The following is a 13679-nucleotide window of genomic DNA, read 5'->3' as shown; positions in this document are numbered from 1 at the left end:
TAAACTTTAAGCTGAATGATAATTGTTTATTTCATGAAATATTTACTGAGTAGTATTTTTCATCAAATCTACAATGAATGTAAGTCGCAATAGATTCAATTTCAAAATCACTTGAAATTTGTTTTTTTCAACCTAGTTTTATTTTAAATTTTAAATAAAAATAACTATTAAGTATTAACAATGATAATAATAATAATTGAAAATTGTGTTACAAAGAATTTAACTTTTTATTTTATAAATTTGATGATTGAATTCTATAAATTTTAATTAATAACTATGACTTAAACTAAACAATGAAATTTTCTCTTTTAGTAAAAAGTTTTAATGGAAAATAGGATTTAACCCTTTTCTACAATAATAACATATCATATATGGTGTGGTTATTCTAATATTAATGTCTTATAAAATATATTACAATAGAAATAGATCAAATAATACTTAAAATATTTAGAAAAAATATCTTAAGAGTTAATTATTTTATTATTTTACCCTACTAAATTTGTTTTTTCTTCAGTCATCAAAGTCAAGTGAATAGAAATTAAAGAAATTGATTCTTGATATTATACTTGAATATTTCTTTTAACAAAACAGAAAATTGAAACAGATTGCTCCAATATCTAATTACGTAACATACAAATATTTATTAATACATTAACTAACAAATAAATAAGCATTTAGACACACAACATTGAGTGGAAAATGTGTTAACAGGAATGTTCAAGTGTGAATTCCATCTTTAAAAAATATCTATTTCAATACAATTCAAACATTTTTATCTTTGACAAACAACAAGTTGTAAGTATTTGAACAGTTTAAATATGCATTATGTCACAGTAAAACTATACAATTTTGAAACATATGCAAAATAATTTTTTAAAAAAATATAAGTGAAAAAATAAAGTTGATAAGAAAAACCAATTTTTATTGGTCTTAAAAAACAGATCAAATAATATACACCGATAAAATTAATTTAACGTTTAATCTTAACAATAGTTATAACTCTGAACATTTCAGATAATTGGATAGTAATAACAGCGTAAAAAATAATTTATTTGTCGAGTGATTCAACTGAATGACCTAATGAATCTGAAAATAAAAGTAAAAATAATGATTCAAATTCTTTGTTTAATATAATATTTCTTACTTTGGCGATCCATATAATTGTATCTTTGAGGCAATGGTCTAAATACGGAAGATCTTTGTGATGGTGGTGGAGAACTTGGCGATAAGGATCGATTATGACGCCTAGATAAAGGAATTGGTGGACTTGGAGCTTGTCCTAAAGCTCCAAGTGGAGGTAAACGTTGGTTAGTTAAAATTGGAGGAGGAGGTTCGAAGTCGAGCAAAGAAAGTAGTGTAAAATCTGGAGAAACTGTAGGCAATGGTATGTCTAACAATTCGTCTTCAAAATCTTTGGATGAGTCTATGCTTTCTGCAAAAAATAAAAGATTGAATTCATCTATTATAATATGAAAAAACAAAAAAAAAAAAAAAACAGAATCTTTGATTCCTTTATCTACTTGGTAAATAAATAAAAAATTTATTTAACGATTTTATGATAACTCATTTTGTTAAAGATTATAATTAATTCTAAAAATTAAAAAGTAATTATAGTAACTTTAACATACTAGCACCATTTTCAAGTTTTTTATCAACCATAGTTAATTTATTTCTTAGTTGTGCAGTTTCAAGTTCCATTTCTTTAAGTTTTCTTTCAGCTTGTCGGAATGATATCTTTTATAATAAAAAAAAAAATATATATATTATATTATAAAAAGAGCAAATAATAAAAAAAGCAAAAAAATTACCCAATAATCACTGGCTTTTTTATCTGCAGCGGATAATTGAATTTTGAAACTTGCTTCTTGGTCTGTTATTTCTTTTTTCAATGATTGAATTTCTCCTCTAATAATATTAAATATTTATACACAAATGAACTTGAAAAAATTTAATTACTTATAAAATACTATTTATAAAACTAAAAATTATAATTATTAATAAGGTTAGGTTGTATATGTATTTATAATTAGAAAAATAAAATATACAGATTTAGATATATTAAATATATAAAATGTATTTCACCTCAAAAGTTTCATTTATAAAGTATTAAGATTGGAAATTAAATACAGTTGTTACAGTATTTAAAAAAAAAAAATTAAGAAATTAAGTAATATTATATTTTTAAACAAAACAAGTGTAATTAATTATTTCCTTTACTATAAATACTTATTTATGAATTTAAGGCAGTGGCGCAACCAGGGGGGTGGACTCCGGGTCTGGACCCCCCCTTGGTACGTATAATAGTATATTAATATCATATTCTAGATATATATATATATATTATAATTTTTTATTATTTGTATATTAGTTTATTTTGTCAAACCCCCCCCCCATGAAAAATTCCTGATTGCGCTACTGGTTTAAGGGTTAGATGAATTTGTGTAATTTTCTTTAGTGGTAAAAATAAATAATGAAGATATGTAAATTTAAATCTACATACCTATATACGAGGGTTATTCAGAAAGTGAGGAACATTTTGTAATAAAACAAAAATTAGGTATAGGAAAATTTTTTTATTATATACATCTGAAAGAGTGATTAAAATGCTACTTTTCTACATAGTCACCAAACAAATTAACGCACTTATCGTAGCGGTGGCCAAGCTTCGAAATTCCTTCGTCATAGAAATCCGCCGCCTGCGATCTCAGCCACTCAGTGACGCACGCCTGGAGCTAATCGTCGTCATCAAAACGCTGTGTCGCTAGCCAGTTTATCATCTTCGGGAACAAGTGAAAATCACTCGGTGCTAGGTCGTGACTGTAGGGTGGATGTGGGAAAATCTCCCAGATCTTCTTGACTCATTCAAATGGGAGGATTTCTATGACGAAGGAATTTCAAAGCTTGTCCACCGCTACGATAAGTGCCTTAGTTTGTTTGGTGACTATGTATAAAATTATTATTTTAGTCACTCTTTCAGATTATATAACAGGGTTAACGACCGATTTCTGCACAATCATTGATTCGCAAGATGCTTTCATTGACCAGATATTTTCCAATGTACACAGACAATACACAAATCATGAGTGGCTGGCAGAAAGAGCAATTTTAGTAGCAAAAAATGTAGACGTCAATGAATTGAATCTCAAGACACATTTGTTACCAGGAGATTTGGTGTCATACAAATCTATTGATACAGTTTGTGATGCTACTGAAACTGTAAATTATTCAACCTAACTTATTAGATTTACCTGGTAACCCACCACATAATTTACAACTGAAGGTTGGATCTCCGGTTATTTTGCTTCGTAATTTGAACCCACCACGGTTGTACAACGGCATGTGATTAGTCATTAAAAATTAATGAAATATGTTATCGAAGCCTTCATTTTAAATGGAAAATTCCAAGCTGAAAATATATTATTACCGCGAATCCCTATTATACCCACAGATGTGCCAATACAATTTAAACGCCTTCAATTTCCAATTAGATTGGCTTTTGCAATGACTATCAATAAGCTTAAAGGCCAAACGATGTCTATCTGTGGCTTAAATTAAAGTACATCATGTTTTTCACACGGACAATTATACGTGGCGTGCTCTCGAACTATTCAGTTTGTTTATATTGGCGAAAGATGGGATAACAAAAAATATTGTACACTGTTGTATTAAGCGATTGATATTGTTTTTTACTAATATTGTTATAATTAGCGATACAAATAATTTTAAAGGATCAATTTTAATAAATTATTAAAAAAATAAATGTTTGATGTTTTTTTCATTTTTATATTTCGTCACCGTTCACAGCACTCCATACCTCTTTCACTTACATACCAGATCCTTACACACTTATATTAAATAAGTTTTTTTTTTCTAGCAAAATATTCTCTAGAAATAATTTATATGACAAAACAACGTTTGTCGGGTCAGCTAGTTACTTTATAACAATTTAGAAAAATCGGTAAAATCTAATTCAAAATTTGATGATTCTAGCTAGAAATATTTTTGATCTAATAATATGCATTTGTAAATATATCTAAGCCCTAATTATTAGTTTTAGTGATAATAAAGTATTTTCAGTAACTGATTCTTAGTAATGCATTAATTTTTTACTCAGGGGTGGATAAAGAGGGGGCGAATGGGGCGATCCCCACATTCACCGTAGCAGACTTTAGTTTTTGACGTAATTATTTCAAGGGTAAATAGGGAAATCTTAAACTATTTTTTTTATACCAAATTTATGCTGATACTGTGTTATCACTTATATTTATTATTTGGTGATATACTGATATCAGTTATATACTACTATCATGATTAGGGCTCGGAAGTTGTAAGAGTTGCATATTTTTCTGTATGCCCTTAATTTATAGCAGACCAAGCTAGAAATCCATTTTATACAATGACAAGATTAAATAAAATAATTAAAAGTGCATATTTTTGCATATTTTGTCAATTTTATCAAGTCGATGATGTGTGCTAATATTCCTCTTAATAAAATTATGAATACTGAATTTCGGTCATTCCTAGAAAAATATACCCTTAAAGAAATTCCATGTGAATCTATTTTAAGAAAAACGTATTTAAATGAATGTTACGAAGAAACAATCGTTAAAATTAGAAAACATGTCGTTGGGAATAAAATTTGGGTATCTATCGATGAAAGTACTGACATCGAAGGTAGATTTATTGCGAACGTAATAGTCGGAACATTATTGGTAGATGAACCTGGTGACATATTTTTATTAACATCCGAAGTTCTTGATAAAGTTAATTTTTCAACAATAGCTAAGCTATTTGATGCATCAATGTTTATTTTATGGCCAGATGGAATCCGGCACGATGACGTACTTTTGTTTGTAAGTGATGCGGCTCCGTATATGAAAAAAGCAGGTACAGCTATAAAAGCATTATATTCAAAAATGATACATGTCACATGTTTGGCTCACGGAATGCATAGAATAGCAGAAGAAATACGTAGTCATTTCCCAAAGGTAGATAAATTAATATCGAGGGTAAAACAAGTGTTTTTGAAAGCACCGTCTCGTACTATATTATTTAAAACTGAAGCTCCTGGAATTCCACTTCCGCTGGAGCCCATACTAACACGTTGGGGAACATGGCTACAAGCAGCTTCATACTACTGTCAATATTTTAAAGGAATATACAAAGTTTTACAACTTCTAGATTCGAGCGATGCGATTTCTATTAGAGAAGCTAAAATAATTGTAAGTGACCGTTCTGTGGAAATGAACTTAACTTTCATTCATGCAAATTATGGTTTTTTACCGACAACAATTACACAACTTGAAAAACAAAAACTTCCGTTACATGAGTCAATAGCGATAGTGAAATCCGTCGAAAATAAGTTAAAGCACATTATTGACGAGGCAGGCACTGCAATCAAAGAAAAATTAAAAAATGTTTTGGAAAAAAACTGTGGTTATAATGAATTAAAAAAAATATCCAGCATTTTAACTGGTGAAGCAACGTCAATGGAAGGACTACCAGAAGACTTAACTGGGAATGACTTGGCGCACTTTAAATACGCACCCATAACTTCATCGGATGTTGAAAGAAGTTTTTCGCGCTACAAAAATGTACTTACAGACAACCGTCGTTCGTTTGACATAGAAAATATCAAAAAAGTTTTGGTTATTCAATGCAATACATTTACAGGTATGACGGTTACAATAATCTATATGTTTAATGAATTAAAAAAAAAATAATATAATTTTTCAAATAAATTGTATTCTATATATATTTTTAGATTGAAAAAATTACAATCCATCAAACACAAAATACAAGCCAAAACATTAAGCCAAACATAAAAATTTTTTTTGTATATACGTAGTAAATTTGTTTGCATATTTAATAAATTTTATTTTGCATATTTAACATATTTTCATGCATATTTTACAATTTTTTTGTGCATATTTTGCCTTTTTTAACTCCTATAACTTCCGAGCCCTAATCATGATGTTAAATATTCGTAACCAAGTTTTGTGTTCGTAGGTCATTTTTCGGACAACTGTCCCTAACTCGTGCCCTTTAACCCCCCCCCCCCCCGTTATCTTGATCTGAATCCACCCCTGTTAATACTGTTAGTGTGGTAATGGAAAAAGTACTGTGGTGTTTTGATACAGACTTTAATAACAATTTAATGAAAAAAAAATACGTTGATTTGCTATAGGTTATAAACAAATTACGATAAAATAAACTTAAATGTTCCGTAGTATTAAAAGTATTTTAACAATATATATATTGAGTATAAAATATATTCATCTGAAATACCAGTAATTCTAAGGCCGGGTTGCATAAAGATCAGTCTGTAAACTTGTTACTGACCCTGTAACTTATTCATTCTGTTAAGTTTTACTAATCGATAATATTATTGAGGTGTTTCATAAAGAAAAGTTAATTTTATTGATGGCTGTGGTTACCAAATAAATTAACCTGCATTTTATGTGATAAATAGTGATAACGAAAATAATACAAACTTATTGATACCAAATAAACGTATTCTACAAATTTAAAATTATAATATTATAATAAACATAATTATAATACATAAACCTATAATAAACCGTGAAAAAATAGGGGATTTGTTCTATCACGAAAAACTTGCGGTCTAGGTAAAAATTGAACGATTTTTATAACAAAATCATCTTTATCGCTGGACGAAGATGACGTAGAAGATTCCATTATTAATGTTTAAAATTATCATAGTTAAAAAAAAAAACAAAATTAATTATATAAATATTATGGATAAAATTTGTAATTGATAATATCGGTTATCATTAATATATCTGTAAGTTACAGAACCAAAATCGGGTCTGTAATTTACAGGTCCAACAATCAGTAACTTACAGAGCTGTTAACACTATTTGACCTTTATGAAACAATCAATTTTAATTACCGAACCTTGACGCGGACCCGTGCGGCAGCCGTTATCGAAACGGCAGTCGCCGACCGTGTCCTTATCTTTCTCATCAACCGCCACTCCGCGGCACGCAACGCCGCAGCGACCCCCGTCCACCCATCCATCACCGGACAGGGGACGCGAGCGGTCGCTACGACGTCCGACAGGTACCACCATATAACCGTGCTGTTTTTCCGAGATCGTGTACGGAGACACATCGCACATCTCTACCCATTGGTTTTTTTTTCATTGTGATATAACAATTGTGACTGCCGACGTTAGTACACTAATTAATATCTATTTTTTTTTGTTGTGTTACCGTGCAATATATGCTTATTATTATTACCATCATTTTTTTCATTGTCTTATTTTCTTATTACACAATATTATTTTAATATCAACCCGCACAACACCCGCGACCCGTGCGCACACCACCACCACCTGTGTGCCGTGTCAACCTTTAGTGCATTATCAGTCTGTAAACTCTCTGCGAATTGTTTATGAACGTTTATGCAACCTACCCTAAGAGGAATTGCCTATGTCCCAAATAATATAAGAATATAAATTAAATTAAATTATTAAAAGGAAATTCTACTTGAGAAACAAATCTTGGAAAAAGTGTTATGAATTTCAATTTATGTGACTGATTCACAGTAAAAACATATCTTAATGTTTATACGAATAGAAGAAGATTGAAAAAACTAGTCATAAATGTTATTTTTTTCAATATCTTCATTAAAGTGTTAATAGTAATAAATTTCTTTTTTAAAGTGAACATGTTTAAATAAACGTAATGAAAATATTTAATTATTTTTAGTATAAATGTTCAAGTTTTTTTTTAATAAAAGTACTATGTTTTTAAGATCATTAAGATTGACAACACAAGATTTAAGTTAATCTAAAAAGATTAACTATAAATTAATTAAATTAACTAAGTGTTACGCATGCATTAATATGTATTACATAGTAATGCAAAAATAAATATTACTCGTTACAATTGTAAAATTTTTAAGAAATTAATAAAAATATTTTATTTAAAATGAAGCTCTTGGTACCCTATGTGAATCTACATACACATGTCACTCTCAAAATATTACCTACGACTTACTTGTAATTCACAATTTCTTGGTTCTTGGATTTTATTTGTTCATTAAGAATGCTAGATTCTCCTTCTTTGCTAATATATAATTCTGCTTTCTCATTAATTTGTCTGTAACAAAGATATTTATATTATTTCTACATGAGATGAAACTTATTTAAATATTTAACAAAGCTAGAGCAAAAGAACATACATTTTTTTCAATAATATAAAATTAATATTCACTATTTCAAACAACTTTATCTCTAGTTGTACGGTGAATTTTTAAACATTTAGAGAGTACACAGTTTTACTGTTATTGAACATATTATGTTCAGCTTGTTCACAAGAGTAAAACTAAATACAACATTTAAAGATGAGTAATGGATGAGTCCAACATTGAAACAAAAACAATTACAAAGAATTGAAAACATAGATATTCGAAAAATGAAATATTTTAAAAATCTATGGAAGTTATCAAATTAATTTAGTATAAAATAAAAAATAATTTTAAGTCACCTCTAATTATTGAGAATTTAAGAGAGAAAAAGGAATGTGTCAGTAACATAAGAGTGTGCACTATTGGCTAAATAAAATGCTAAGATTTCTTTCCTCTGATGGAAAATTTTAAAATGTCTATTGAATTTGTAGAATTTGTAAATATAAGTTTTACTTTTTGTGGGAAAATAAAATAAAATACATACTTAAGATAGTGTTTTTCTTGTTCTTTAAAAAAATTTGTAAGTATAGTCAATTTGTTTATTGACTCTTCATTCTTTCTTTCTAATTTTTCAAGTTTATCTTCTAAATTTGCTATATTACTTTTTAAAACATCAATTTTATCTGTAAATAATAGTAACAATCATAATACTTCATAAATATTATTAATTTACCTTTTATTTTTTTACTTTAGTTTGTTAATAAAAAGTAAAATGAATCATTAAAATATTACTAACCCAGATATTGTTGATTTAATTTCAAAGACTCATTCAATTTATGTTTGTAACCTTCACACATTTGTTGTGCAGATTTAAGTTCCACAGATAATTTAACTGAAGATAAAAATTTGTTTGCATCTGTTGAATTAAATTTCTGTGACACCATTTCTTGCAAAGCATTTTTAGACAGTAAAACTTCATTTTCTGCAGCTACCAAGGAACTAGTTTGTCTGTCCAATTCATATTGTAAATTATTTATTTCATCTTGTAATTTTGATTCCTTCAGCATGTTTTTAGTTATATTCTATAAAATAAAAATTAAATAATTTAAGAAAGCATAAAACAAATTTAATATTTAAAATAAAGATTTATTAAAAAAAAAATATTCTATCCAAGGAATTTTATCTTATATATTTTGTTACAATTATGCAGAAACTTTTAAATGTTATTTAAGACAATAATGTAATGTTAACTAGAGTAAAGCACTGCAATAATCTAATGGAAATAATATTTAATTTTAGCATAGTTTAATAGAAGATCATATTAAACACAGTAAAACTTGAATTTTATCCTATAACTGACAGGCAAAATAACTTTAAACACTTTAATTTCTATAAAATTACAAAATAGCCACTCTTTGGTACAAGTTGTTATCAACATTTCAAACTATTAAAAATCAAATAATTTGTTTGATATGGAGTTAGAGTGCTACCATTTTAAAAGTGGAATAATGTATCTGTATTTTCTAAAATCAATGATCAAACGCAAATCCTCTTGTTTTTTAGTAGACAAGCAGAAAATTAACATTTTACTGGTATCAAATAAAACAACAAACATTAATTTTCTTTTTGTGATGTAACAAAATACATTATATAATATTTTATAAAATTAAGAAGTTACTTTACTTACTTGTTCTAGTTGTAAAGATATTTTAGCATTCTCTTCAACTAAATCCATATTTTTGATAGTTAGTTCATCTACATTGTTTTGAATGGATTTTAAGATATTATTTTTTTTTTCTAATTCTGTAGTTTTGTCAAAATTCTATATTTTTTTGAAAAAAAAAAAAAAAAAAAAAAAAAAAAGAAAAGAACTATAAATAATAAATACAAAAGTACATAATATTTAGATATTAGAAATTTGAATAAATTTTTTTTTACTTTTTGTGTAAGGGTGATAATTAAATTTTCTGAATCAAACAATTTTGATTTTAAAGAATTTAATTTTTCTGTATTTTTGGAACTATTTTCTAAAGCAGAAGACAGTAATGTATGCATTTCCATTCCACTTTCAGTTAATTCTTCAACTTCTTGCTCTAGTTTTTCAATGCGTATAGATTGTGATAATATAATGTCCTAAAAATAAATTTTTTATTTAAAATTAATTAATTTAAATAGTTTGTATACTTTCAAATAATAATTTATTTATACAACTAAAATAATCACCTCAGACTTAGTCAAATGATTATTTAATGTCTCTACTTCAGAATTTTTTTCAGTTTTCTGAAATCAATATTGCTGATTAAATTTAATTAATAGATTAATTTAGTTTTAAGTATTAACTTACTGATTTCATACTTCCAGTGCTTTGTTCTTTCAGCAATGATAATTCCTTTTCAATAATAAGCAAATTTTGATCTTGAGTTGCAAGCAATGTTAATAAATAATTTTCATAAGTTCCTTTCTAGAAATAATTAAAAATAATTAGTATTTATGACATACTATAATAGTATAGGTACACGTTAATAAGTAAAAACTATAATAAATAAATTTAAACAAATAAGTTTTATATTTTTATTTATGAATATTAATTTGACTAAATATTATTCTTAAATTATGAAGATGCATAAAAGGTCTACAAATTTAAAGTGGAAGAGTAATTTAAAATTACCTGTCCATTTTAAATAAGTGTACTTTTATACATGTGTTGTAAACATATATAATTGGACTTAAGTAGTAATATTGTAGTAGTTATATTTAGTTTGAAGTATTTACTTGATATTTATAATAAACCAATGAAAATAACAGTGTGATTACAGCTACAGTAATAAAATATAATTCTGAATGATTGACATTTTGAAACATTTTCTGAAATAATATTTTAAATTTAGATAAAACCACAATAAACAAAAAATTATAATTAACTTACTTGATCTTCAACAGATTGAACGTGATATACATCTGTAATAATACAAAATTATATAAACTTATATATTTCAATATAAGACTTATGATATATATTAAGTATTAAATCATCTTATTTTATGTTTTAATGATACACTGTACTAGGCCAAATAATAAAAATATATTAATAAACATTAAAAGAAAAATTTAGTTATACTATAATTGGAATTAAAATTATTAAATTCATATTTAACTAAGAATTAAAATAAAATAAATAAAATATGTAAGATCTTTAGTGGATTATTATAGAGATGTTAAATTTTATATTATAAGCTCATAATACACAAACATGGAGTTTCCCATAAATTAACACTTTAAAAAATTTTCAAAGTTAGTTCGAAAATATTTTACATATTTAATATAACAATAAATGGCAAATTTGTATGGATTTTTATTATTAATTTATTATAATTTAAAAAATAAAATTCTTCAGAAATTTCATAATAATGGGAGCAAGTAAAATAAATAAACATAACTACTCCTTTTTGACATCATTTTTTAAAACAAGATAGTTTAAGATTATAAGGGATAAGAATACAATTACACAAAAAATGAGGATTTCAGCAATTTACTTAATTTTATATACATTTTATAAGGTTTTTATTATTTTTTTTGCATGTAAAGAAAAAACTAACTTTGAAAAATACAGTAAAAAAAAAAAATTAATTCTTAATTATAAATAAACATATATAGAATGTTGGTACATTTATAAAAATGAGTAATTGTTTTGTGAATAGAAGTTTTAGGTTTCAGTATATTGAACAAACTAGCCAACAGCTATATACATGAAAATATAAATAATATTATATATATAATATTGTATATTTCTATTTCACCTCAAAGTGTAATTTCATTTCTTTGAAAAGTGCTAGGGATACAAGCGTATCTGGTAGACATTGCCAGTTCCCTATACCTTTTTTTTTAAAAAATGTAAAAATGAATTATTAATAAAAGAAGAACAATTTAATGTAATTTATGAAGAAAAAAAAATATTAAGAAATGTAATATTGATAAATTAACACGTGCTGCGGCAGAATCAGTTCTAACATTTTAACCCTTAACTACACGTGCTGATGTACTAAGTATTTTATCTTGTTCTATTTTGGTTTATATTTGTTTTCAGTTATTCTCCTTATCTAATATGTAATAGTTATTAATCCATTTCAATTTTTATTCGACAATGTTTGTAGCTGCATAAACAACCTCCGTATTAAATTATTTTTGTATCGGTTAACGAAATACTCTGCGCGTGTAATAATGTAAGTAATTTTTACGTCTTATATCGGTTGATGATGCTATTTATTCTTCTAATATTTAATTATTATATAATAATTATATTATGATATATATATTATGATTTCTGTGTAAACCAAGTTGTTGTATAAAATACACTGCATGTGTAATAATTTAAAAACAAAATTGCGCGTGTAGTTAAGGGTTAATATTAATTTAAAATACACCAACTAAACAATATATGTCTACAATATAAATATTCAGATTTTATTCAAATAATACGACCTAAATCATTAAAACGATTATTAACTTTTTAATAAAATATTACTTATTATAAATTTATTTAATAAATAAATCATAGTAAAATTATTACTCACCATTGTGTGTATTAGAATAATCACCAAAAATACTCCATAGAAAATTAATCGAATTAGTAGTAGGTGAAGATATCCAATTTTGAAAATAATCAAAGAAGCTTAATTCTACATGAGATTCCTCAATTACTTCATTAATTATATTTGTTTTTTCTACATCAAAATCAATATTTGCTGATTGTGAAGTTTCATCTGAGTTTGCTTGTTTTTGAGTAGGATTTATTGGTGGAGGTTTAATTATTTTTTCTAAATTTCTATTAAATTTAAGACATTTAACACCACTACAAGAATCTGGATGACCAAAAGATTCCACAAAACTTTTAGGTTCATATTTTTTTAATTGTTCGTTATCATTTGGCTTTATATTCTCATAGACATTATCAGACGAAATTTTATTTTCTAGTTTACTTTTTTCAATATCATACTTTTGGTTACTTTCTATAGAATGTGAACATCCACCTTCTGATGCACATTGATCAATTTCTTTTTTGTTAGCAATAACTGGATGAATTTCAATTGTGTTCATTATATCTTGTGTTGGAGATGAAGATGTCTTACCACTAATTTGATCATTATTGGATGTGATAGGTTTAATACTAGGATCTTTAGAAATATTTTGAGATTCAGAATCAATTTCAGTTTTGGTAATATCTGGTTGATTTTGAATTTCATTAATTACTGATATGTTATTATAATCTTGCAAATTATCACCATTAAAATCCTTGGATATATTATTTTCATTCATTATTTCTATTTTTTCTTCTGTAAATAACAATTGATTGGAATTATCATTGACTGATTGATTATCTGTTTGAGTTATATTTTCTAAATAACCACCAATTTGTAGTGTTTCACTAATTACTGATATGTTATTATAATCTTGCAAATTATCACCATTAAAATCCTTGGATATATTATTTTCATTCATTATTTCTATTTTTTCTTCTGTAAATAACA

General features: G+C 26.1%; 2 protein-coding genes across 2 annotated transcripts in view; one reads left to right on the top strand and one right to left on the bottom strand.

The window, feature by feature from the left end:
- Positions 1 to 621: 621 nt before the first annotated feature.
- Positions 622 to 13679, bottom strand: part of LOC112687235 (protein PFC0760c-like) — a gene marked incomplete in the record, with an annotated part of 18114 nt that continues 5056 nt past the window's right edge. Inside the window, 14 exon segments of the mRNA XM_025559826.1 lie at positions 622 to 1086; positions 1145 to 1432; positions 1629 to 1734; positions 1809 to 1905; positions 8025 to 8126; positions 8699 to 8837; positions 8951 to 9236; positions 9842 to 9976; positions 10093 to 10287; positions 10378 to 10434; positions 10499 to 10615; positions 10927 to 11019; positions 11081 to 11112; positions 12726 to 13632. Coding sequence (XP_025415611.1) covers positions 1049 to 1086; positions 1145 to 1432; positions 1629 to 1734; positions 1809 to 1905; positions 8025 to 8126; positions 8699 to 8837; positions 8951 to 9236; positions 9842 to 9976; positions 10093 to 10287; positions 10378 to 10434; positions 10499 to 10615; positions 10927 to 11019; positions 11081 to 11112; positions 12726 to 13632 — 2592 coding nt within the window.
- On the top strand, positions 4308 to 5786 carry LOC112687236. The gene is made up of 2 exons (XM_025559827.1): positions 4308 to 5673; positions 5765 to 5786. The coding sequence occupies exons 1-2, from the start codon at positions 4464 to 4466 to the stop codon at positions 5767 to 5769; spliced, it is 1215 nt and encodes a 404-aa protein (XP_025415612.1). The 5' UTR covers positions 4308 to 4463; the 3' UTR covers positions 5770 to 5786.

This window comes from Sipha flava, unplaced genomic scaffold, assembly GCF_003268045.1.
Source record: "Sipha flava isolate LNK unplaced genomic scaffold, YSA_version1 338_pilon_pilon, whole genome shotgun sequence".
Taxonomy (NCBI): Eukaryota; Metazoa; Arthropoda; class Insecta; order Hemiptera; family Aphididae; genus Sipha; species Sipha flava.
The sequence above is the reverse complement of the archived record's forward strand: the minus strand, read 5'-3'. Positions and strand labels throughout refer to the sequence as shown.